Below are 26,441 nucleotides of genomic sequence, written 5' to 3'. Positions count from 1 at the left end.
CATTTTACATAGATTATTAGGAGAAAATATTTTCCAGGAAAAAAACACAGCAACATCTCTTAATTTTGTTTCCATCTTTCTTTCACATTTTATACAACCTACATATGGGGCACATTATTGAAACTGCATGTATTTTACATGGCATCTTAGTGACCTCTTTGCTTACATGTTGATCAACAGATGGCACTCTTGCGTTTTTGGTGTCTTACGTCCGTATGGTTTTGCCTTTAAGAAAGCGTAACTACTTTTTTGATCAATATTAAAAAGAATTGTAAATTTATCTGTTCTTACGGTGACTTCAAATGGCTAACAATGGCATTTGCTTCCAAACAGTCATTTTTAAATGTACTTATTCACACAATAAGCATTTATTGATAGCTTTTCTACGGCAGACACAAGGCTGGACCCTGGGGATATACCAATTATATCAGAGATAATTTATTTCCTATAAAAGTTTCCAGAAAGCTAAAACATGTAAAAAAAAATATGCTACATGTTATAAGAAGGTAGTAAAAAATGTTGAAGCTGAGAAAAAAAATAAAGGAGCATGCAATTCCCGGCAGAATCTGGATACTTCTGCAGAGTTGAAAACTTCTGAGTCATAATCTGAAGGAGAAGTGAAAGTTCACCAGGGGAAGAGGACGGCCAGGAATTATAGTGAAAAGGTCAAGAGTCATTAAAAGTATCCCACGTTATGTGAATACAGTGAGGTTCCAGAACCAAGAGCATGGAATCCATGAGGAAGATCGGTTTCAAATAAATCTGGGGCCAACATAGTGAGGCAACTAGCAGAACTCGTATCTCCTTCCTCCCCTCTCCCTGCATATTTCCTTTATAGGATTTTTACATGGAGGGAAAATTCATAACCACCACTGAGCTGGGGTGCTGGGGGAAGGTGGAGAATCTGATCGGTTTGCTTATCCCAAGCTAGGCTCTTCCCCTTGGCCCAGACAACCTAAGTTCAGGTCCTAGGGACCTGTTACCTACATACAGAACCTACCCCGAGGTGGATTCTGCCCCGAGATGGACTAAAACCCTCCCCTGACTCTTAGTACAGCTAAATTCACTCACAGACCAGTCTCCCTTTCCAAGAGTCTCTTACCCCTAAGACTCCTCAACATCTTCAACACCATTCAGGGTCACGGAGGTACTGCCACATCCTTAGCTCTATGCCTGATACAGCAATGCAGGGACGAGAAGGCCATCAGCCCTTGGATCAGACCCTTTTCTCTGGCCCCTATGACCATCTACCTGTTTTGAACTCCGATGCCAAGAGATCTTTGGGCCCCAAGGGCACTTTGCAGTGAGGTTTAAAAATCCAACGAATCTACAAAACACCCAGCCTGTACCCTTTAAGAACTCATTGTCTTGGAAGATGAAGAGGGTGAGGAACTGTTGCAGATTAAAAGAGACTGAAGAAACATGACAACCAAATGCAAGGTGTGATCCCAGACTGGGCGGAGGGGAGAACGTTAGGAGAGACATCCTTAAGACAGCTAGTGAAATTCAAACTTAGAGATAAAATATCTAAGGATAGAGGATGATATCTGCAACTTAACCTCAAATCCTTTGGCAATTATATACAGAGACACAGATCTATAAAAGGATGTGTGGGTAGAGAGAAAACAAATGTGGCATGATATTAACAATTGGTGAACCTAGGTTTGGATATAGGAGAATTCTTTGTGTTTGTCTTGCAATTTTTCTGTCTGAAATTATTTCAGAATAAGTTTTTAAAAACCACAAGTCCCATTGACCCTTGGCACATATCACCAGGGTCCAGATTCAGTAGGGACTGTGTGCCTTCTAGGCTATGAGATGAAGGGATCCTGAGGAGGAGACAGGCTGCTTGGTTCCTCCCTTTGGGACTAGGGCTCTGGCTCTCTATCTGTGTCTCTGTCTCTCCCCCACACACCCCTCTGTATATCAAATCTCACTATCACTCCCCTGATCTGGTCTACGTCTCTCTCTACCCCAGTGGCTTTGTGTTGTGATGGGTTGCTTATATGTTTGTTTTGTTTGCTTGCTTATTTTTTTATCTTTTTCTCTTTCTGTAACTGAAAGTAGACCTTCCAGACCAGCCTGTTGTACTCCAATCCATCCTGAGCATGGATTTTTTTTTTTCTTTATCCTGTTTGGAGTTTTCTGATTATCTTGACCCCGTGCATTTATGTCTTTCATTGTATTTGAGAGTTTTTAGTCCATATGGATTCAAGTATTTTTTTTCCACTCTGTGCCATTTCTCCTGTACTTCTGAGGCTCTGATGACCCAAATGTTAGAGCTTTTCAAAATTGTCCTACAGGCTTGAAACAATGCATATTTATTTTTACCCAGCATCTGTAAATCTGAAATTGAGGCATGGCTTAGCTGAGTTCCCTGCTTCAAGGTCTCACCTGACCTTGTCAAGGTCTCACCTCACCTTACAGTCTAGATATTGACTGACTCTGAGGGCTCATCAAAAGCACGGCTAGGGAAATAGCCGCTTCCAAGCTCACTCAGGTTATTACAAAAATCCAGTTCCTTACAGTTAGAGAACTGAAAGTTTAAATTTCTTGGTAGAGGTTGCCTGCAGTGTCTTCCCATATAGGGGTTCCTAAACACAATCACTTGTTCCCTCAAAGCCTGCAAAGGAGAGACAGAGAAGCAAGCCTGTTAATAAGAGAGGCTAATATAACATAACATAATATGATCATGGCAATGCCATCCCATTACCTTTGTCATATTCCATTGGTTAGAAGCAAATCACAAGTCCCATCCATACTCAAGGACATGAACAGAGACATGGACATGAGGAGACAGGGACCATGGAGGCATCTTTGAGTTTCTGTCTGTCACATCATGAAGGAGGCTGCAGACCAGTCTGTGGCCCCACGAGTCCAGGGTTCTGGGCCTTAGCAAGATGGAATCCTGAAGAACCAGGGAGGTAAATGCAGACTAAGGCCGGCAGCTGGCATTTCAGTCAAGCTGCCTACAAGATCAGAGACCAGACTTGTGATGGCTGGAATATCATCTCAAGGTGGGCGACCTCGAATGCTAGGATAAGACGTGGCGTGGTTCTGGAATGCAAACCTTAAAATGCAGGTGAAGGCAACATAAAAAAGTCCTAAACAGTGCAAGGTAAGCCCTGAGGGAGGGAGAGAAGAAAAAGAAGAGAGAATCAGAGACAGACAAGTAAAAACACTGAAATATGGTTTGCACACCAAAATTTCAAAATTCGTGAAGTAACCTAAACCCAAAAGACCGTGATCAAACTCCACAAACGGCATGCGAATTTACTCCAAACGAAAATAATTTTAAAGTCAGACAAAGAGAACTGTGTTTAGGACGCTCAAGGAAATAAATGAAAGATTCATTTCTGCTTAAAGACACCAGGAAATGATGAAACTGAAATAGGTCAAATTAAATAAGAAAAATTGACCATTTTAAAAATTTAGAAATATGAGAAAAAATATAGGCCTCGGAAGAAGAAACCTTATTGCTGAGATAAATCTTAGACTAAATATCATTCCCAGACTGAATTGTAGACAAAATACAGTGGAAGAGAGAATAAGAACATTTCTACACAAAGCAGAGGGCTAATAGCTTCAGCATCAGCCTTGTTCTGGAAGCTTCACAGAAACTCGAAACTTTAGGCCCACCCCAGACCCACCAAGATACTTAACACTTTCATAAGTTCCCCCAGGTAATTCATGTGCACACTAAATTTCAGATGTGCTGCCTTAGGGTAGTGGAAGAAAAATTTGCTCAGAATGCAGAACAGAACAAAAAGACAAGAAAAACATACATGAAAATGCAGCTAAGAGCCAAAGCTAGACCAGGGATTCTGTATATCTATAATAATAGGTCAATCCAGAGGAGTAGAACAAAAGCATCTGGAGAGATAGTAGTTGAGAATTTTTTGGAATCAAGGACATGGATTGCTCAAATCCCAAATACACCACAAATCTTGAGCAGGACAGATACAGGAGATTTATGATTCTCTTTTGTTGTATTCTACTTTGTTGAGTGTTCCTTCATGGTCCCATCTGTTGTTTGGATAAAAAGTTGTTCCTTGCACAGATAATATGTTAGTTTTCCATGGTAGCTTTTAAGAGTCTCTCTTTATCTTAAAATTCTAGCAAAAGCTGCTCTGTTCTTGGTGCCCTAGGGTTGGTCCCTCTCTGTTTCTTCTTGCCATCTGGGGCCTTAGGTCTTAAAGGCTGTGATTGGGTTGCAGGTCTAGGGAAAAGGTAAGAAAGAGGTTCCATAGCCTCCTTTTCACCTGGGACAATGGGGTGGAATCAGTCTTTTCTATATGGTGCATGCCACATCCAAGGTCGAGGTCCCAACTGAAGGCCTCTGGCCTTACAGAAATAATTCCTCTTTACTTACTTGGAGAACCCCTGGGGACTTGAAACAAATGCTGGCGACTGTTCAAATCCTCGGGGACCTTGATCTGGATGTCTCTCTATTTACCAACTTCTTTCTACCTCGGGGTCATTTTGCAGCCTGAATTGGGATTAAATTCTATGTTGCAATGTGAAACTTCTGTGGTTCAGCCTTTGTCCTCATCACTGCTTGTCTGCTTCTGTCTCCTTCTTGGAAACAAAAGTCTGGTGTCATTCTGTTAGTTCCACTCTGAGTTTCTCACTTGGTAGTACTTTTCAGTTAGGGATATACATACTCTCATTCATCAGACACAACCACCAGACGGTAACTTCCTAAAAGTATAAACCTGATCATGACTCATGCTGGCTTAAAATATTTTAATCATTCCTAGTCACTTTTTTTTTCATTAGATTATGTTTAATCGCAGAGTGGATCTGGGTGTGTAACACAGGAAAGCCTGTCATGGATTCCTTTTCACGTCTCTGTATTTTTTTCTTGTAGAATTCACGCAATTTTTACATTTGACTGAAATTGTTTAAAACGAATAAAAAGGGGCACCTGGGTGGCTCAGTCGGATAATTATCTGCCTTTGGCTCAGGGCCCTGGGATGTAGCCCCTCGTCAGGCTCCTCGCTCAGTGGGGAGTCTGCTTCTCCCTCTCCCACTCCCCCTGCTTGTGCTCTCTCTGTGTGTCAAATAAATAAATAGATAAATAAATACATGTTCCTCAAAGTATTGCATAGAACCGGCACTTCAGAAAAATATTTTGTGTTTTTCCTGCCTTCTTCTGGGCAGAGTAGGCCAAAAGAAAAAAAAAAGGCCCCATTTGTCTTATTTTTAACCATTTTTGTTGGCTGCCCTGCCCGTGCATTCCTATTTCTGTGTCTGCATACCTTCGTGCTGAGCGTGTATAGGAACCACAAGATACAATTCGTGGCTCTGGATATCACATAAAAGGCCTTTGTGGCCTGGTCTTGCTGACGTCTCCCCCAGACTTCCCACTGTTCCCCGACTTAGAGTATATGATCCAGGTGCTTCAGGTTTTTCTAAAATCAAAATGGGCTTTTGCTTTTTCTTTTTCTGATTACAGAATAAATAAGTATTCTTCGTGTAAAACTTTAAACAATATACGTAAAGCCTAAGTAAGAAAATTAGGCTTATCCCTTTCCACCAAGCTAATTATGTTCACCTGTGACTCTCTCGCTCTCTTTCCATGTATGTGCATATGTGTACATGTATTCGTAGAAATACATGCCTGTACCTGTATATATACACGTACACATAGACAAACATATACACGTGTATTTGTGCACATATGAACCCATGTAATTCTACAGGCATATGCTATAAATGCTGATTTTTTTGTAGTTACTTTTTGTGTAGTTTTACAGTTTTTGTTTTTGTTTTTACCAACTCATTAGTTACCCAAACCAGATAATCAAAGTTAATAGCCAGGTCTGACTCCCAGAATCTCATACAAACAAAAAATTATACACAGATCCTGGTTTTTCATGTGTAAATATTTAGGAAAAAATGGGGTCCCTTTCTATGCAGCCTGCATCTGCTTTACTCACTTAAATTCTATGACATTATACAAAAGCATCCCAGTCAAATGGTACAGGTGCAACTCATTCTTTCAAACTGTTGCTCACTTTTTCTTATATAAAGATGTATTGCAATCTAGTTAGTCTCCCATTGATGGGCTTTTAAGCTCATTCCAGTTTGCCTTCTAGTTTGCCTTTTCTTTTCTTTTTTAAGATTTTATTTATTCATTTCACAGACAGAAAGAGCACAAGTAGAGAGAGCAGCAGGCAGAGGGACAGATAGAAGCAGGCTCCCTGCTGTGCAGGGAGCTGGACATGGGGCTTGATCCCAAGACTCTGGGATCGTGACCTGAGCTGAGGGCAGGGGCTTAACCCACTGAGCTCTCAGGCCTCCCGACCCAGTTTCCCTTTTTTTAATTGGATTTCATTGAATTTATTTATTTATTTTTCAAGATTTATTTATTTGACAGAGATCACAAGTAGGCAGAGAGGCAGAAAGAGAGAGAGAGGAGGAAGCAGACTCCTTGATGAGCAGAGAGCCCGATGAGGGGCTCGATCCCAGGACCTCGGGATCATGACCTGAGCCAAAGGCAGACGTTTTAACCCACTGAGCCACCCAGGCACTCCTGAATATATTTAATAATTCTGAGAGGGTCAACATTTTTTTTATATTAAGTGATCCCACCCAGCAACATAGTACATAGTTCCATTTAGCCAGCTCTTGTTTTATGTCCTTTAATAAAATTTTATTATTTTCTTTCTCTGAGTCACACTTTTCTTGCTCAAACGATTCTGAAAAATTTCACAGTTTTTGTTGCTAGAAAACATCAAAAACGCTTTTCTATTTCCTCTCCTGGCCAGTTATTTCTACAACTGGGCAAGCAATTGATTAAAAGAAAAAAGCTTTCTCATATTTGCAGTCAGTTCTCCAAATCCCCTTTGTGCCTTTGCACTTTAATCCCTGGTCGTGCTGAACAATTGCAATTCCCCACACCACGCCTTTGCTCTTTCCAGAAGGTCCTTCCCCTACATCACCGACTCACCCACACCACCTGTGAAGACTGACCACAGCTGTGCCTCCTCCTGAAAGCCTTCCCCTGACACCCTTGTGTTGGCGGGGTCCTCAGCCTCTCTCTCCTGGTATCTCTGTGCACACACGTCTTGTTTGTTTTCTTCACTTTTCACCCCAGTTGTCTGTCTGTGTATAGTCTCGCTCAGTGGACTCCGACCTCCATGGAGTCATGGGTCAGGTCTTAAACAAATAGGAGTTCTCAGAAGCTAGCACCACATCTGGAATATAGTAAATTCTCAAAAAAGAGTGTGGCATTGGCTCTGATTGGAAACAGCTAATGGCAGGTCAGAAAGACCTAACTTTCTAAGGACCTCTGATCTTTTCGGCTACATTACTCTTGATATTTACACGTAAGTTACGGATACTTGTTCTTTTAGTACATAACTCTGGGAGTTGATTTAACAACACTTTGTTACGTGAAAATAGTGATGGAGGGTGAAAGGCTTGGACCAGCTACAGAAATCTTGATTCTTATTGGTGAGTGTGACTCAAAAATTCATTCATCCAGGGGCGCCTGGGTGGCTCAGTGGGTTGAAGCCTCTGCCTTCGGCTCAGGTCATGATCCCAGGGTCCTGGGATCGAGCCCCGCATCGGGCCCTCTGCTCAGGAGGGAAACTGCCTCCCCCTCCTCTCTCTGCCTACTTGTGATCTCTGTCAAATAAATAAATAAAATCTTTAAAAAAATTTCTTTAAAAAAAATTCATTCACCCAATAAATTAATGTTTAATGAACACATACTATAGGCCAGATACTGTACCAGGAGCTGTGAATATAGCGATTTTCAAAACGCACAGGATCCCTGCAGGGAACTTGCACAACTCAACTATATGATTACACTATTTAAACAAAATATGCAGCTTGAAGAATATAGTTTGAATCTCAGTTTTGGCATTGGACACTGGGGATATTCCTTTAGTATATTTACTCCTATTTGGGGACAATCATTCTTGGCTACCTTTTTTTTTTTTTTTAAGATTTTATTTATTTGACAGACTACAAGAAGGCGCAGCAGCAGGCAAAGGGAGAGGGAGAAGCAGGCTTCCCGCTGAGCAGGCAACCTGACGCAGGGCTCAATCCCAGGACCCTGTGATCGTGACCTGAGCTGAAGGCAGACGCCTAACCCACTGAGCCACCCAGGCACCCCTTGGCTATCTTTTCTACCGGGACTACTGCCACGTCATTCTGTGTCTTCAAGCAAATTAGAAAATGTCACACCTTCTTCTGGGCAGACTAGGAAAAAAAAAAAAGAAGTCCTCATATGTCTTCTTTTTAACCATTTTCCTTAGCTGATCAGGTATTCAATGACTTTACAATAAGTCAATAACCAGAATTTTCATTAAAGGGAGGAAGGAACTACTGTTTCAACTTTCCCGCTACTCCTCTGTGACTTAAAAGTGGACTGAATAATGCTGCTCAAAGACTTCCACGTACTGGTCCCTGGAGCCTGTGAATACGTTAGTTTGTGTGGCAAAGGGCACATTCCGTGCGTGATTAAGTTGGGGATTTTGAGACGGGAAGACTCTCCTGGATTTTCCAAGTGAGACCAATATAAGTATAAGGGTCCTTATAAAGAGGGAGGCAGGAGGGTGAGAGTTAGAAAGATTTCAAGATGTTTTACTGGTGACTTTCAGAATGTGGGAAGGGGCTGTGAGCCAAGGAAAGCTGGGGACCTCTAGAAGCTGGAAAAGGTAAGGACATGGCTTCTCCCCTAAAGCCTCCAGGGAGAGTGTGGCCCTGCAGACCCCTTGATTTTGGGACCAGTGAAACCCATTTTGGACTTTTGACCTCCAGAACTGCGAGAGTAAATACGTGTTGTTTTAAGTCACTAAGTTCGTGTTAATTTGTTACAGCAATGACAGGAAGCTAAAACCAAAAAATGAAGTAGCTAAACTAAGGTACTGGCTCCAGTAGGCTCTTGGGGGACTGTGGTGAGGCCGACCCCACAAGGAAACATCGTGAAGGCAGTTTGAAGCTAATAAAGTGACAGAGGGGGGACCCCCACCTCATTTTATAAGGGTCAAAGTCATACTAGAAATATCCAGTAGCAGCCACAAACCAAAAAATAAAATTCATAAATAAGACATAATCCAAGAATCAGAAGTCAAGCAGAGATTGGAGAATGGCAGGCTCAGATAAGAAACAGGAAGAAAGTGTAGGGTGTTGGTTTATCTCCCTCTTGGGAGCATCCTGAGTATAATCGGAAACCGGCCCCTGTATTCAGAGGACAGGGAAAGACTGAAGACAGACGCAGCCACTCCGGGTCAGCCGGTGGTCGTTTTAATAACAGCAAAGGGAATGACCCTTATCATGAGTGACGGAAAAGGATCTCCGCACTCCCCTTCCAAATCTTAGAAGTTTATAAAGAGGCCCTTACTGGGCTCAGCCACATATCCTACAGGTGTTCTCAACAACACATCACCCTCTCAAGGTTATGTCCTTGTAGCGGCCTCTGGGAGCGGAAAAGGTAAGTGGGACCCACATTCTCGGGACAGAGGAGAGGCCGAGGAGCCTCTGAGTGTCCAAGCCTAGCTTAGGGGTCAGTCGGTGGCCACAAGTTTTGATGACGTTCCCCAACAAAGGGTAGCTTCATGAAAAGATATTGGATTAGCCAAAGTTTATAAGAATGTGGGCACCAAAAACTTAAGGAAAGTCTAGACGACTTAGCAAAACCCCTTAGTGGATGTTTAGTGGAAACATCTCATTTATGGAAGACCGACTACCAGTCAGCATAAGTATTTCATTTAATTTGCATAATGACTCCATGAGTTGGGTGTTATAACCCTTGCTTCACTAATGAAATTCACAGAGGATGAGCGACTTGTCTAAGGCTGCAGAAAACGCTAGAAGTGAGATGGGGTTCACCTCACCCCTCCAACCCCGCCACCTTCCTTTCAGGAAAAATGCTTGTTGACTTTTTTGGTTGTATGCACAGTTCAAAGCAGAAAAACATGATGTCACCTTTTGAGATACTCATTTTATCGGTGACAACTCGAAAATGAAGTTAAAAATTAAGCAGCAGAGTCAAACCCAGGCGCCCTGCTCTGAGGATGTAGGGCCAGACCTGATGCTGTCGCACTGCCACGTGGCTCAGTATTTATCTTTGTGAAACTCTGTGGAATTATCGGAAAGGGAGGAAAGGATAGAAACTTCTTCAGGGAGCCTTAGAGTCTAGGGCTTAAAATACTGGTTTAATGGTGAAGGTAAGTGCTTTTCTTCTTTTCGGGTCGGAGGATAATTACTAATCAAGCAGAGATCCGTTAGAGGGAGGGAACAGTTTGAGGGGAAGTCGGAGGAAAACCGTTAAGAGCAGCCTAAGGATTCCCACCCGGGAATGGTTTCTGTTTCCAGATGAAGAAGGGACTTTTCTAACACATGCAATCGATTCAATGGACTCAATCGAACAAGGCTTGAGAGGCCACCAGTGCCAGTGGACACAGGGCAACGATCCCTTCTCTGAGGATTCCGTATTAGCTGTGACACCTGTCTGAGTTGGATGGGTTTCACTGTGGGATAAAACACTGGGTCAGAACTAACCAGCTGTGGGCTCGGGGACTGTGGCAAATGAGTCTTTTCAGATTTCTATGTGTATTTGAAACTGTCTCTCAAGAAAAAGAGCATCTGAAGTTGTAAATAAGAGTAAAAGCAAGAATACTTGTATGCTTGTAGGGCTCACCGGCTTAGGTGTCCTCGCCGGCCAGCTCAGGAGAAGGGTCCGGAGAGATTAGGATTATGCTGCTCTCACAGGAAAGCCTAGGTGGAAAGTCAGTGAAGGCGCCTTTTCCCAATTTGCCAGAGAAGGTCCCTCATCCAAAGCCAGTTGGGCTTGTATGTGCCTGGAAGACAAGCTTGAGGTTGTCACTTGGAGGAAAGGGGCACAGACACCATGCAGATCTCCTGGTGAGCCCAGCTGTGAGTCCCCCAAGACGCACTTGATCTGGGCCTTAGCCTGCTTTCTAGGATCACCCACTATCGGTCCCTGATTCAATTTTTTCTTTGATTCTTTTTTTTTTTTTTTCCACGACTAAATTCTTAAGTGAATTGACAGCAAGATATAAATGACCTATTGGAGTAACGAGCTTTATTTCAGCACTACCCATCTTTCAGAAAGGTAGGCAGGTGATAAAAAGGGGCCTCAGCTCTACTAACCTGGGAGACATTGCTTCTTCCCACATTCTCTGATGTCCGTAGCAAGATGCCTCCCTTCTTCCCCCATCTTGTGGATTCTCGTTCGGAAGAACCTGCTTTTCAAAGGAAATGTTTGAAACCGATTGAACACTCAATCAAAAGTGCTTCCACAGAAATGTATTTTATTTGCTCTAAATCTGTACTCATTAACCTGCAAGGGCCCGAGCGCCCGTCTCGTGAGTGCTGATGATGATCGCTGTTGTTAATATCAGGAACAGATCACAATGTGTACTTCACATTTAGAAGGCGTGTCTCAGTATCTTTTTTTTTTTCCTACTCACAACTGTCCCATGAAGTAATATTGTCCCCATATATCTTGTTTTTTGTTTTTATTTTTGTTTTTTGTCCTGTTCTTTTTCTATTTCCTGTTCAATTAACACTCTGGTAGCTTCTGAAAACTGCACTGGTTTACTCAGATTGTAAATGGGACAGAAGAGCTTGGTCCCTGGATACCCTTTGAACTGAGGGTTCATACTCTTCAACGACATGTGACATTTACTCTGAGTAAACTGGGAGACTCGACTAACAGAGATGATGCAAGACAGGCTGGGGATTAGGGGAAATCTAAGAACAATAAAAAGGCCACTATAACAAAATAGTGGGTTCCAGACTGAGACAAATAGGAAAAAAAAAAAAAAACGACTCTTTTGCTTCTGCATAAACCAAACTGTCTATATTATTAATTTTATATCAACTACAACTCTATACTGTATCATCAAATTATTTTTAAAAGGTCGAATTTTCGTTTACTGTCTGTTCAATTTTTCTATATTTACTTATAGCTTTGGTGCTAGGACTCGCTAGTTTTTAGAAGTGTCACCCCGAATGGGACAGTCCTTAACAGTGTTTACAACTGGACCGAGACTCCCACTATCTCTGAGTGCGTATCAGTCATGATAACGCTCAGACCCCATCATTTTCATATGCTTCTGTGATTATTTTGGGAAAATAGGGTTCATTATTACATCGCCGAGGGACCCTAGTTTAGAGTAGTTTGGAATGTCTGCCCAATTTCTCTCTTTGTCTCATGCGACGGAAATAGGAAATTAACAAATGAGATCCGCTATTGAGGCAAAATTCATAGTATGTGAAATTGCGAAAACTAAGGTAGGAATGGCAACAGGTGGAAGGGGAAGGACAGCTGAAGTGAAGGTTTGTGAGATGATTCCACTAACCAAAAAGCGAGAAAAAAATAGTCATTTTTATTCTCTTAAATATTACAAGCTCCGCTTGAAAGTATTTTCCTCATCAAGTTGCCTTCTGGAGTAAATGATTAAAACCACTTAAAGGCATATAAATTCCCCATAGAATACCTCAAAAGGAAGCTACCCGATTGTGTTCAAAGCTGAGCTTAAAACAGGAACATAAGAGGAAGTAGTATTAACAGAATAAGCAACAGTCTGGCCATCAGGAACACCGGTGCTGGCTCAGTAAAACGTGAGACCGGGTGTCAAGCTCTCAGACTCCCCGTACACCAATTTTCTCACCAGTAAAATGAACAGTTGGGCCCGAGGATCTCTGAGCGTCTTTCCGCTCTAGAGTTCAGATTGACTGGTGAGGTCGGTGGGAAAGCTTTCAGTGGAATATGGATACTAGGAGTTGCACGGACAGCGAAGAAGTTCCATTAGGCAAGTCTTGAGAACTTTCCCAACAAGGGAAACCAGCTAGAAAGTGGTCCAAACTCCAGGTAAACGAGCTGTCCGTTCCATTGTGCTTCAGCTAAGATCCCGAGTGAGAAGCACCGAACCGGGCTCCTGAGATCATCCAGATGTTAGCAAGACTCGAAAGCCTGCCACAGCAGGACAAAATCCAACATGTTTCCTGGTGCTGACCATGTCTGGTTTAGCCATGGGGCATCTATTTAGGTCTGGGCAAACAAATTGCCTGTAGCAAAGACAACAATAAACATTTCAGAGCCTCAAATGTAACACACGTACGTGTTGTGCAATGTCATCCTTCCTGTTCAGAGAAGACCAGTGCAGCATTGTTCTCGTTGTCCAGAAGGGAGAGAAACAAGGTCAGAAGGAAAGAAAGGATGTTCTGGAACTTTCTCAGCTCCTGAGTTTATTTAACTTTCCTGTCCTCTGATCCACCTCAAGCCACAATACTCCTCGCCTTTGCACAGTTCTCGGTGCTTTGCAACTTTCTCATTTAATTCTTTATGGCACCACTCAGAAAGGTTGATTCTTACTAAACAGACGAGGGAATGGACAGTTGCAGAATTTAAACGCTAGTTCTAAGTCATGTAGCCCGATTTTCTTATAAAAACCGAGTTCTCCATTAGCCTAACAAGTGTGTATGGCAAAATGTCAGTAGCGTAGCTGTGTTGGATCACAACTTTGATGCTGAAAGAAGGCCACACTCACATGAAAGGTAATTTATGTGTTGTGTTTTGGACCGTTATTCATCCTATAGATAAAACCCAGTCGTGGTGAAAGAGATTCAAGGCAAAGGGAAGTCCACAGACTGAGCTACCACTTCCCAAAAGATCCAAATGGACAAGAAGACTTCCACCAGGAAAGGTAACCTCTTGTTTGCAGGCGGCTTTATGGGAGAGTGGGGACTCATCTCCAGGGTTGTTATTTTCCTCGCTTTCTCCTCCTAATTCTTTTTTCATCATATCACCCATTAGAAAAACCCAAAGACTGAGTAGAACTTTGAACAAGCTCCAGCCCCTCATCCTGTTACCTGTTGCTTTTTTGTTTAGGGAGCCCCACTGAGTTATTTATCAGAAATCAAGCCAAATGACCAATAAATACTGGGACATAAAGAATGGAATAAGTCTTGAAAAAGTCATTTTAAAATAACCCATGTATGAATCTTGCCATAGTGTATTGCCAAGCAGCTGGCTATTTTCCAGAGTTTGGAATCCTCCAATGGCACGGAAAGAATTCTTTTGCAGGAAAATAATTTGTTGAGCCTATTTGGCCATTACAAATTATCTCTTTCATTATATTTTTATCTGTTTACTCACAGGTCCTCTCTTTGTTTCTCTTTAGTTCTAATTCTCCAAGTTCACAGAAAAAATTAAATCCATCGTTCACTTGGAAACCCTTGCAATATTGGTCCATTGTTCCACCTTGTGAGGACTTTTTTTTTAAAAAATGTGTTCTTGGAGACACTGGGGTGGCTCAGTCGGTTAGGCAGCTGACTCTTGATGTCAGCTCAGGCCATGATCTCAGGGTCCTGAGATCGAGCCCTGTGTCAGGCTCCACACTCAGCAGGGAGTCTGCTTGAGGATTCTCTCTCTCCCTCTCCCACTGCCTTTTGCCCTCCTCTCTCTCATTCTCTCAAATAAATAAATAAATCTTTAAGGAAAATATGTTGTCTTGTAACATATTGAATACTCGTCCAGCACTGTATCATCTACGAACTCAGTAAAAATGGTTCTCTGCATTAGTTTTTTTTAAAAGCTGAACACTTATACAGTCAGGGTCTAGTGGCACACAACAAAAATGTTTCCAAGTGAACATCACCCGAAGGAATCAGTGGAGATGCTCATTTACGTTCTATCTTAAATATTTAGAAGAGAATCCCTGAGGTTTGGTTAGCTTCCTTCAATGGCAATTCTCTAAGTATAAACTTCCAAGCTTTATGGTGAGTGAATATGCAGAACAGATAGGACCTCTGACTTGCAGCTGGGTAACTTGGGTTTTGTCACTGGCTCTGCCACCATGTCCCCCATTCACTTTATTTTGGGGCAATGCGATACAAATGCCTTCACTTAGGTTTTCCTATGGCTACCAATTGCTTCTCACACCTCTGGGAAAAAAGGCCATATTTGCTTCACTCGACTGTAAGATCCCAAATTGACTGTTGTGCAGCCGATTGAAGAATATGACAAAGTAACGTTGTATGTAGTCAAGGTTATTTCGGTGAAAAAAAGGCAGTGGGGCTGAGTGAGGTCCCTGCTGTCTTTTTCAGCTTTAGCCATGGGAGAAGTGGAAAGATGGTGGCCTCAGTCAGGATGCTCATTGCGTACTTCCATATTGCCCTCTAGGTCCAGAGTTCTGTTCGTTACGCTATGGACTGGCTCTCATCATGCACTTCTCAAACTTCACCATGATAACCCAGCGTGTGAGTCTGAGCATTGCAATCATTGCCATGGTGAACAGCACTCAACAGCATGGTCTGCCCAATGCCTCTACAGAAGGACCTCTTGTGGACACCCTCAACAACCCCAGCAGATCCATGAAGGAATTTAATACAGGGGTAAGTATCATGGAGAACGATGCTCTTTGTTGAGAGGGAAAACCCAGTTTGAAAGGAAGGATCTTGATTCTGTAAAGTATAGAAGTATGAATTTTCAATGAACAACTGCAAAAAGCCTAGAATTTTGTTTTTGAGATACTGCTTACTTCTGTGATAAAAATAATCCTTCACTGAGATTGTTATGATTACAAGGTAGGGGGACTATAGAAAGAAATTGTGAAAACTTCTGCAAAGGAACAGAATACTAGGTGTCTTCCGTGGAAAAACTGGCACAGAGCACACCCTCCTGCTGGACTCTATGTAGATCTCTGCACCCTTCATTGTCTCAGGGCCATTCTGCAACTCTGTAAGTTCTATATAACAAATAGTCATGCAAGGAATTTTTGCCCATGGCTCTGCAAAAGAATTTTGTCCTATGAAAAATCAGCTGATAACTCTCCTGACTTGCCCCGCACTGAATAAGCCAATTTGCCATATATTTAAAATCTAATTCAGCATTACTTCCTACTTAAGGGTCTTCGAATTCTCTTTGGACCAGTTGTAACATCTTACTAATTCCCCAAATAATCCATGAGTTAAATAAAATCTTTATAACAATATTGTATGAGAATCATGATTACACCCTATTTTTAAATTTTTTCTTTAAACTATTATATACTGTACATTCCTAATGTCACCTTTGTATTTCATAATTTTATTACCTTGGGCCCAGCTTATTTGTAATGACCTCTCTGTCTCCGGTCTTTTCTCCATCATTCATCCTACACATTCACATTCTTGTGTTCAAGATTCCAGGATAACTTCAAGTAGCCAAACTTCTCTCTTGATGTGCTGTGCTCCTCCAAAATCTGGCCCCACTTCTCATCACCCTCGGATCTATCGGTGGCCCAGGCTCTGGGCAATTGAGAGTCCTGTTATTTTCTCATCATTTGGTATCATTTCAAATGCTACAAATTCACTTTTCCTCTTCAATAAAAATGAATTTTCTTACTTCTCTTTATACAAATCATCGTCATTCTTCAAAGGATAGTTCAAGTACTGCTTCCTCCCTGGGATCATTGCAAATTGTTCTTCCCTCTTCTTAGAGTCCCTATTTTACTGATGTTTATCCTCAAATTTGAATTTTTTTTTAAAGATTTTATTTATTTATTTGACAGAGAGAGAGAGACAGTGAGAGAGGGAATACAAGCAGGGGGAGTGGGAGAGGGAGAAGCAGGCTTCCCATGGAGCAGGGAGCCCGATGTGGGGCTCGATCCCAGGACCCTGGGATCATGACCTGAGCCGAAGGCAGATGCCCAAAGACTGAGCCACCCAGGCACCCCTCAAATTTGAATTCTGACCGGAATCCTGTATCTTGCATTATTTGTAGTTATTATAAATGAATAAAAATAGTTCATATTATCTATCTATATATTTTTGCTTCTTTACTGCAATTTATAGCATGATGTCACATATCTAGTAGGCTACCAAAAATTATTTATTGGCTTACATCATGAGAAGAATGTGATCTTACTAATATGCAATACGTGTTTTGGGAAATCATCTCTGCCAAGGCAGACCATAATTCCTAAACTTGATTTTAAGGACTGATTTTGAGGAAGTTCAGTAAAGTTGTGTTTTTTTAATTTTTGAAATGAGAGTCAACATGCCACCCAACTTTTCTCAGAAGCAAATAGTTAAAGGAAGCTCTTTCTCAGATGAAATATCTTACAATGGCTTTATTTTATTTAATAGCTTCCTACCGTGCCTTCATTTCTTTATCTCTTTCCTTCTCCACTTTTTTGTTTTTACTCCCCTCTGAAAGGAGCAGATTAGGGATATAATTGGTCGTTTGTTTGGAAGAGGTGGGATATGTATTAGGTGAAAAATACAACTGATGAATCACTAAATTATCTCTGAAATTAACAATACACAATTTGTTAGTTAAATTGAATTTAAATTTAAAAAACTTAAGAAAATAAATAAAACCTTAAAAAAACAGAAAAACAAAAAAACAAACAAACAAAAAGACAAAAAAACAGAAAAGTGGATTTTTATACTAGAATACCACCAACCCCAAGCAGCACTGGTTTTAAAGTAGATTTTCATAATAGAATTTCTTAGCAAATAATTTTCTTTCTTCCTCCCTACCCCCCACCAGGCCTCTGTATATGAATGGAGCCCAGAGACTCAGGGTATCATCTTTAGCTCCATCAGCTATGGGATAATAGTGACTCTGATCCCAAGTGGATATTTAGCAGGGATATTTGGAGCAAAACAGATGCTCGGCACTGGTTTGCTGATCTCCTCCCTTCTCACCCTCTTTACGCCATTGGCTGCTGACTTCGGAGTGATTTTGGTTATCGTGATTCGGACAATCCAGGGCATGGCCCAGGTATCCAGCTACTTTCTCGTTCTGAGTGGGACACAGGTGTCAGATTTCTACTCAAGATCACAGGTCTTAATGATTTTCCTTTTAGGGAATGGCATGGACAGGTCAGTTTACAATTTGGGCTAAGTGGGCTCCCCCACTTGAACGGAGCAAGCTCACCAGCATTGCAGGCTCAGGTAAGGATGTGTGTATGGATGACAGCTTTGTGATCTCACTCGCCCTACTCTCTGCCTCTCCAGGCCGTGTGATCAGATCACACCAAGGACTCAATGACTTCACTGCCATTTCCCCCAACTGGTAACACTGAAAGTGTATGCTTGTGGAAGTGAGGTTCCCTCAAACCTCTCACTCCCAGCTCCAATGTATGGCGGCGTCCTACAAATTTTTACTCTAAAGCAACCCTCCTGCATTCCGGCTCCTTCCTTCGCAATTGTCCTGTCTTCTCTATCTATAAATGCTCTCGAGGAAGCAGAAGTCCAGCTGAGGACATAGTGCAGGCTGACACCCCACAACTCCCCCCTCCCACTCCTGGGTGGGATATGCGTGATACTCTTCCAGGAAGCCCCCAAATATCTTAAAGTTAAGGCCTTACTAGAGGGGAAAAACTACCTTAACTTGACAATGGCAAAGCCTCCCATATCTTGCAGGTCCTCTTAAGCGTAGGAAAGTTCTTTTGGAAAACCTCCCCATAGTCTATAATCACCACCCCCACAACCCCGGGACAACAGCTCTTCCTGCCCACGGGTCCTGTCCCCACGCTTCAATAAAACCACCATTTTGCACCAAAGACAGCTCAAGAATTCTTTCTTGGTCATCGGCTCCAGAACCTCACCCCACTGAACCTCACCCAGATTCCTAAACCCCGTCACTCTCAGCAACTCTTCTCTCTCCTCCAGCTTTGTCCTCTGCAGACTTCTCTTCCCATCAAAGCCAAGTTACCTCCCTTAAGCACAGATAAGACATGTTTGCTCACTCGCTCGGACTTCGAGTTGCATTCTTCCACGCCTGCAGATAAAAACCGATCTCCTTATGGCGTGGATACAAAGATCAGCTGCCATATGGTCCCAGCCTGCTTTCCGCTCAGCATCCCTCTGTAAGCAAGGCTCTTGTCACCTACAATCGGCACTTAACTTCTCTCTGGCTCTACTCTCCTGGCACATTTTCCTGGAAGGTTCTCTACTCCTGACTTCTTTTACCCCAAACCCATCCATTCTACCGCTTAGCTCACGTAAACGATTTGTAAGTCTCGTCATCAGCTTTAACACCCTCCCTGTGTGCACATCCATAGGACACTAGGGTTGATTACTGTAGTTCTATTCCACATCCTTTTTCCCCCCAAAGTACAGATGGGGACCCATTCAGGAGTCATAAAATTAATGTAGGGGGTCAAGAAAAAAAAGAAAAAAGTATTTAAAAACAAAACTGAATAGAATAGAATAGAACATGTTGGAGTGCATTGCACATGGTGAGTCCAAGTATTGATTCGTGAAACGTTTGTCTGAGGTTTCTGTATGTGTATGTATTTGTGTGTGTATCATGTCACCGTGTAAAATGCGTTTCTTCTTGTAGGTCTCTGTAAAGTATGTTCAAACTCCAAGGTCTACGCTAGATTATATTTATAATAGTGAATTTGGCTCATGCTTTTTTCTCCCCAATTGGACTGAAGGCTCCTTGAGGTCAGGGACTGTATCTTACAGTAAGACTTTTCCTTCCTGTCCTCAGTCTCACATTGTGCCCTGCCAGGACGCAACTCTGATTCTAAGGAAATACTGGTGGGCTATGACTGAGGGGAGTTTCTATGACCAACTAAGGGATTTGAACTGGGCTCCTTGGGGTTAAGGAGCTCTTGAAGTGTCCAGGAGGCGTACCGTGATTATTTACCAATTCCAAGTACTTCACATGACATTACTGGGGGAGATCTGGGAGCGGGAAGAGAGACTCTCCTCACTCATTAGCTCTCTGTCGGGACGATGTCCGGGAGGCCACTCAGTCTCAGCCCCGTGCTGTGTTCATATGTGCCTTTTCGTCCCTCTTCTCTTCAGGGGCAGCATTTGGATCCTTCATCATCCTCTGCGTGGGGGGGCTAATCTCACAGGCCTTGGGCTGGCCTTTTATCTTCTACATCTTTGGTGAGTCATTTTCCCCTCAATCCCAAGCCCTCTGTTGGCCAGCCATTTTGGGGTGGATGCCCGTGTTACCTGTCACCTATGCCCAGAGAAGAGAGAATGCTGAAGATTGGCGGCTCCCTTACTCCAGTCTAGGGAATGACTCCCTGTGCTGACTTCTGAGGAACTGGGAGTGCCCTTTCCCCTCCCACCCCAGGCGTCTTCTGTAGACTCTCCCCCACCACATCTGAAGTGCCAGGTCTAGTTGCCTTGTGGTTAAAATATCAGTGTCACCAAAAGTTGGTGGGACACACTTTAAATGTGTCTTCATATTTTATTGTAATTATCATTTCTGCCAAGATTCCATTAATCTATGTTCTACCAGGCTAATCTTCCTGGGGCGCCTGGATGGTTCAGTCAGTTAATTGTCTGACTCTTGTTCTTGGCTCAGATCTTGACCTCATAGTCATGAGTTTGAGCCCCACAATGGACTCCATGCTGGTTGTGGAACCTACTTTAAAAAAAAAAGCATCCTTCCCTAGGGAAAATTCCAGGGCTTATCCCATCAGATGTAATCTTTAACCATCTTCAAATCACAGATCTTAGCAATGAGACACATTTCTGTTCTGTTGTTATAACCAAGTGATGTCATTCAATATGGTTCTGGCTTGTATGACTCTCTCCTTAATGATGTTAATCCCAGGTCATTTGGGTTCATACATGTTAATCAGATACTGTCAAGAAATATTTCTTCTGGAAATCCATAGTGAGCTTATTGTTTGAATATAAATAACACTATCTTTGGCAAATGTGCCGAAAATTTTGCCTTGCCACACTGATTTTCTGGCAGGTCATTTCATGTATGTATGACTACTACTCTGACTGCTCAGATCTTCCAAAATAAGACAATAATGTGGGTAATAAGAAATAGCTGCTAATGACACATAACACTAAAACCACTGGAGTCCCAAGAGTAATTAACCAGCTATGCAACGGTACATTCATGCTCAGGTTCTCTCCAGAGGGCTCTGCCATTGCCAAATGGCACTCCATATTTGCAAGGTGATATCTGGAGAGCTTTTAAAAGGAGATTTGTAGGGGCACCTGGGTGTTGCAGTTAAGTTTCCGAATCTTGGATTTGGCTCAGGTCATGATCTCAGGGTCCCGGGATCGAGCCCTGCACTGGGCTCTGTGCTCAGCAAGGAGTCCACTTGAGATTCTATCTCCCTCTCCCTCTGCCTCTCTCGTTCCTGCTGTCTCTCTTTCTCTCTCCCTCAAATAAATAGATAAGTCTTTTTTAAAAAATGGAGTTTTGTAAAAGAATTGAAATAAAGAAGTGGGCACATTTAGCTCCTTATGGTGGAATAACCATGAATCGATAGGTGTGTTTTGAAGAGGATGTGGGCCACGTCGGAGGAACCTCCCTTCCCCAGCACACAGATCTACCCGAAAATTAACAGGGTCCCGGCTTCCCAGGTAGCATTGGCTGTGTCTGCTGTCTCCTGTGGTTCACGGTGATTTATGATGACCCCATGCACCATCCATGCATAAGTGTCCGAGAAAAGGACTACATCGTCACCTCACTGGCTCAACAGGTACAGTGCATCCCTTCTACCTTGGACCATGTGGAGGCCTCTAGGGCACGGTGTGGGGCTCCTGGGAGAGGCCTCCTCACACCTGTTCCAACGCCATGTTGATTAGATCTTTCCTTTCAGTCCAGTTCTCCCAGACGATCTGTCCCCATAAAGGCTATGGTCAGATGCCTACCACTTTGGGCCATTTTCACGGGGTTTTTCAGCCATTTCTGGTTATGCACCATCATCATAACATACCTGCCGACCTATATCAGCTCTGTGCTCCACGTGAACATCAGAGACGTAAGTATCCTTCCAGTACTTCTACGAAAACAATAATGGTGATAAGGAGAAAGAGTTCCATGCTGCCTACTGCACTCTGGCCTTGCACAGAACCACTCATTTGACCTTCACAATGACCTTGAGGGAGGTGTAATGATTCCTATTGCCCAGGCATGGACCTGGGGACGTGTAGAGGTCAGCAGATGTACCTTGGCTCGCACAACCACTGAGTGACAGAGCAGCTGCGAGAGTTGTGTCCTCAACCACCAAGGGACTTCGCCACACCAGCTGACTCTTCAGTGTCCCTTAGAGCTTACTATCACTCTTCTCTGGAGCCCAGTGTACCGCCATGCAACCAGCCCTCTTCCCCGAGGCAGTGTTCTTCTTCCGTGGAAAAGGCTGCTGACTTCTGAAAAACAACTCAGGATGTCCAGAGTGTGGGTTAACCGTTGCCTGGGGAACTGATAAACACTGGGTTTGTCTACATGTCCACACTCATTGTACATGTTTCCTTCCTTCAGAGTGGGGTTCTGTCCTCCCTGCCTTTCATCGCTGCTTCAAGTTGTACGATTCTAGGAGGCCAGTTGGCAGATTTCCTTCTGTCCAGGAACCTTCTCAGATTAATCACTGTGCGAAAACTCTTTTCATCCCTAGGTAAGGATAAGTGCACGGGCTTGGTTAACAAACCCCTTTCCCCCACACATGGTCTGAGAGAGGTCCTGATGGTGCATCTCATTGCCCAGGGCTCCTCCTTCCATCGCTATGTGCCGTGGCCTTGCCCTTTGTGGCTTCCAGTTATGTGACCACCATTATTTTGCTGATACTCATTCCTGGGACCAGCAACCTGTGTGATTCAGGGTTCATCATCAACACCTTAGATATCGCCCCTAGGTAAGACCTCTACCTGTCCCTACCCCCCACCCAGGGCTTTCTGGAGGTGTTAGGCCTCTTCTTGCAACTCCCTCACGCTAGGGCATGCACAGAATGATAGCAAAATAATGATAAATAACTAGAAACGTCAAGACCTGGCCATGACCTGTCAGGGCAGTTTTAGAACAATAGTTCCCAATCTTGGCCAGTAATCATTTAGATGAAAAGCTTTCCAAGCCCCCTGACCAGAGATGGAAGTGTGTGTGCTCTGGGAAAGGGCCCGCACACGTGTGTTTCAGAAAAGTTTCCAGAGTGTTGATAATATCATATGTATGATATGCATGCTCTTGCCATGAGCCAAGCCCTGTTTGATAAACAAATATCAAAACATCTAATCCCCACAACTGCATGAGGTAGGCCTGATTGTTATCCTCACTCTAAAGAGGAGAAGACTGAGTCACTCCAAGGTGACAGGACAAGCCCGAGGTCACACAAAGGCAGAGCCAGGCTTTGGACCCAGCCAGTTTGTCCAGAGTGCTGTCCTGGGCACTGCATTCACTGCTTGCCTTGCTGAGCGGCCTTGGGAGAGGGTGGCGGGTAGATCCTGGGATCCTGGAGACCGAAATGGCCCCTGGTTGTTGATTTGACAGAGAGGTGATTTCAGGGTTTGCAAACAGACATTACCCTGAAAGGTTTTAGGTAAAGGAAACATCATTAGGCAAAGTGACTTTGCTTTTGTAATTGAATTACATTAAAGTTGAGCTGCTAAGAAGCCCCAGACAGCTTTCTACATAAAATCATCCGTAAAATCTTTGGCCCACAGGTATGCAAGCTTCCTCATGGGAATCTCAAGGGGATTTGGGCTCATCGCGGGAATTATCTCCTCCACTGCCACTGGATTCCTCATCAGTCAGGTTGGCCAGTTTCTTGATCATCTGCAAGTGGCAGGTATTGTTGGAGGCCCTGGAGACTCACGGCGGGGCCCCTGCTCTTCAGGACGGTGTGGTCTGACAGAGATAGCAAGCGCGGGTGTCATCGCGGTCCCTCTCTTCACAGGGGACTCACAATGGCAGTCTGTTAGGTCAGGTTGCCCAGGGAAAGAAAATATAGGTTAAACTTCTAAAAATGAATGGATGCTAGATGGATGAAAATGAGCGGTTCAGGTAGGGAAAACAGCACAGATGAGCTCCTGGAGGAAGAAAAGCATGAAACGGTTCTGGGTTAGGACCAGAGTGAATGATACGTGTCAAGGGATGATAAGAGATAAAGACAGAGAAGCAGAAGGGAAAGATTATGAAGAGTCTGTTCAGATTAATTCTAAATAGAACAATTACAAAATGGAAGCATAAAGTGTCCCAAGTCCAATTTAAATAAAGGGGGGCTGAGGTCATGGTAACAAGAGCATGGCTGTGGGCACGTGTTCACCCAGTGTGAAGCGTGTGTGGGCTTGGAGAACAGAAGAAAAAGCAGAGCCAGGCTGGGACGGCAGGATGACAAGCGTTAACTTACAAAAAAGTGTTATCTTTTTTAGAGCTAGAGAACAGGGGCAGAGGAGGGAGGGCAGGGGAAGAGGGAGAGGGAGAGAATCTTACCCAGGCTCCCTGCCCAGCACGGAGCCCGCCATGGGGCTCAGTCTCACGACCCTGAGATCACGACCTGAGCTGTAATCAAGAGTTGGACCCTTAACCGACTAGAGCCACCCAGGCGTCCCAACTTAAAAAAAGGTTTGTTTCATTTTTAACAAATCTCTATGTGATCTAGTTTCCAGGTTCATTTTCGACCAAATTGTTAGGAATCCACTGTGACTCTAATGCCAGAAATGAACTCTGACTTACCAGGGCTGGGTGAGGGGGGTCATTTCGCCCAAATACAACTCACATTGTATTGAGATGCCCAGCTAAGGGGTGTTGACACTGATGTCAACAACCAAAACCAAAACTAAATAGAAAGAACACAGAGGGACGCCTAGGTGGCTCAGTTGGTTGATCAGCTGCCTTCGGCTCGGGTCATGATCCCAGTGTCCTGGGATCAAGTCCCGCATCGGGCTCCTTGCTCGGTGGGGAGCCTGCTTCTCCCTCTGCCTCTGTCTGCCAGTGCTCACTCTCTCTCGCTCTCTCTTGCTCTCTCTCTGACAAATAAATAAATAAAATCTTAAAAAAAAAAAAAAAGAAAGAAAGAACACAGAGATGAGATCCTAAAAATGTCACTTTGGGTATAATTTTAAATGAGTAAATGTGGTATTTTGTGAATGTTGAGATCCAGATTTCTAGAAAGACGTTAGTGTAGGTTAATTTACTTTGGTTTAAAGAAAAATCCATCTCAGGCACCTGGGTGGCTCAGTTGGTTAAGTGTCTGCCTTCAGCTCAGATCATGATCCCAGGGTCCCAGGATCAAGGCCCACATCTGGCTCCCTGCTCAGTGGGGAGTCTGCTTCTCCCTCTGACCCTCTCCCCTCTCATGCTTTCTCTCTCTCTCTCTCATTCTCTCTCTCTCAAATAAATACATAAAATCGTTAAAAAAAAGAAGAAGAAGAAGAAAGAAAGAAAAGAAAAGAAAAATTCATCTCAACCCAGAGCCCACTGTTCATTTTAGAGTCGTTCTGTCTCCAACAATTTCATAAAACCTTCTTTGATAACTTAAGGTATTAAGTGGCTATTGCAGATCGCTCCCGCTATACTTGGAGATCAGTTTTGCAATGCACAAAATGGAGAATTTCTAGAGCTGGTGGGGGAAGGAGCCGTGAGACTGATAATTCTGTGTTTTCCGCCTCCAGGATTCTATGTCTGGGTGGAGGAACGTCTTCTTCCTGTCCGCTGCCGTCAACATGTTTGGCATGTTTTTTTACATCACATTTGGACAAGTAGAAATCCAGGACTGGGCCAGAGAGAAGACCCTCACCCGCCTCTGAGGATATTGACCCGCAAACCAAAACGCAGCAATGTTTTTTACGAATCGTCATCCTTCATATTCTTGGCCGTAGGCTCAGCGGTTCTCAACTCTGGCTGTGTGCTGGATCCCGCTGGGGAGTGTCTACACCACACGGAGGATGGGGCCACCCGCAGAGACTCGGAATGAACTGGTCTGTGGGAGAGCCTGGGGGGCCCCAGGTCCTCAGACATGCGCGGGCTTTCCAGCATGCGGCCAGGGTCGACAGCTGCCGGACACACTGGAAACGTCAATTCCCGTTGCCTTTGAAGTTTCCTCTTTGGAGAGTACTGGCTGAATAAAAAATCTATGTGAAAATAATCACGGATAAGTCCCTTCATAGGGGTGATTATGGACACAGAGAAGACCTGCTGGGAGCTGTAGTCATACCGTGTAGAGCTCAGCATGGAACAGAAATTTAAGGCTGTAATCCATGGGATTAACTTTTTTATTATTTGTATACAATGTGTGAAACATGGATGTTTATTTATGTGGCTCAATTCTATTAAAATTCACATGCTAAAATTAAACAGATCATTTTCAAATTATTTAGATCAGGATTATTTCCATCAGGCGAAACAGATACCTACTTATCCTTAGCTAGATTCCGGGGATCAATGACCGGGAAATGACCAGGCAGAGATTAAACAGATGAGGTTAACTAGAAATCAAGGGAGAGAAAAGACAGAATTGAAAGGCTCAAGGGGAGGCAAGATGGGCTCTTCCAGAAGGTACGAGGAGATAGTTTGGACCATGTCATGAAAATTGGAGGGAGACAACAGAGGCGCTTTTAAATGAAATCGTGATTTATAAGGAGAAGAATACTGAAGGTATAACAAGATTGAAGAAACTGTACAATGACTCACATACCAGAGAAGTTCCTTTTTCAAGATTGAAAAAGATCGTTTGACCTTCCTTCTAATTTCCCAGGAC

The 26,441-nt window shown here is 43.3% G+C and overlaps 1 protein-coding gene across 8 annotated transcripts; it reads left to right on the top strand.

Moving 5' to 3' along the window:
• Positions 1 to 10,025: 10,025 nt before the first annotated feature.
• On the top strand, positions 10,026 to 26,038 carry SLC17A2 (solute carrier family 17 member 2). Of its 8 annotated transcripts, none has more exons than XM_080806823.1 (12): positions 10,026 to 10,184; positions 13,585 to 13,691; positions 15,170 to 15,381; positions 17,522 to 17,755; positions 17,841 to 17,928; positions 19,795 to 19,881; positions 21,334 to 21,452; positions 21,573 to 21,734; positions 22,235 to 22,367; positions 22,457 to 22,604; positions 23,407 to 23,497; positions 25,357 to 26,038. In XM_080806823.1, exons 2-12 carry the CDS (start codon positions 13,664 to 13,666, stop codon positions 25,489 to 25,491), a joined length of 1,437 nt encoding a protein of 478 aa, XP_080662949.1. In that variant the 5' UTR covers positions 10,026 to 10,184; positions 13,585 to 13,663; the 3' UTR covers positions 25,492 to 26,038. The 8 variants fall into 8 exon arrangements, with proteins under 8 accessions (XP_080662949.1, XP_080662947.1, XP_080662954.1 ...); XM_080806821.1 differs by having other exon boundaries at positions 23,407 to 23,531; XM_080806828.1 differs by lacking the exon at positions 17,522 to 17,755.
• The last annotated feature ends 403 nt before the right edge of the window (positions 26,039 to 26,441 follow it).

The sequence above is a fragment of the Martes martes genome, assembly GCF_963455335.1.
Source record: "Martes martes genome assembly, chromosome: 6".
In the NCBI taxonomy this organism is placed as follows: domain Eukaryota; kingdom Metazoa; phylum Chordata; class Mammalia; order Carnivora; family Mustelidae; genus Martes; species Martes martes.
The sequence above is the reverse complement of the archived record's forward strand: the minus strand, read 5'-3'. Positions and strand labels throughout refer to the sequence as shown.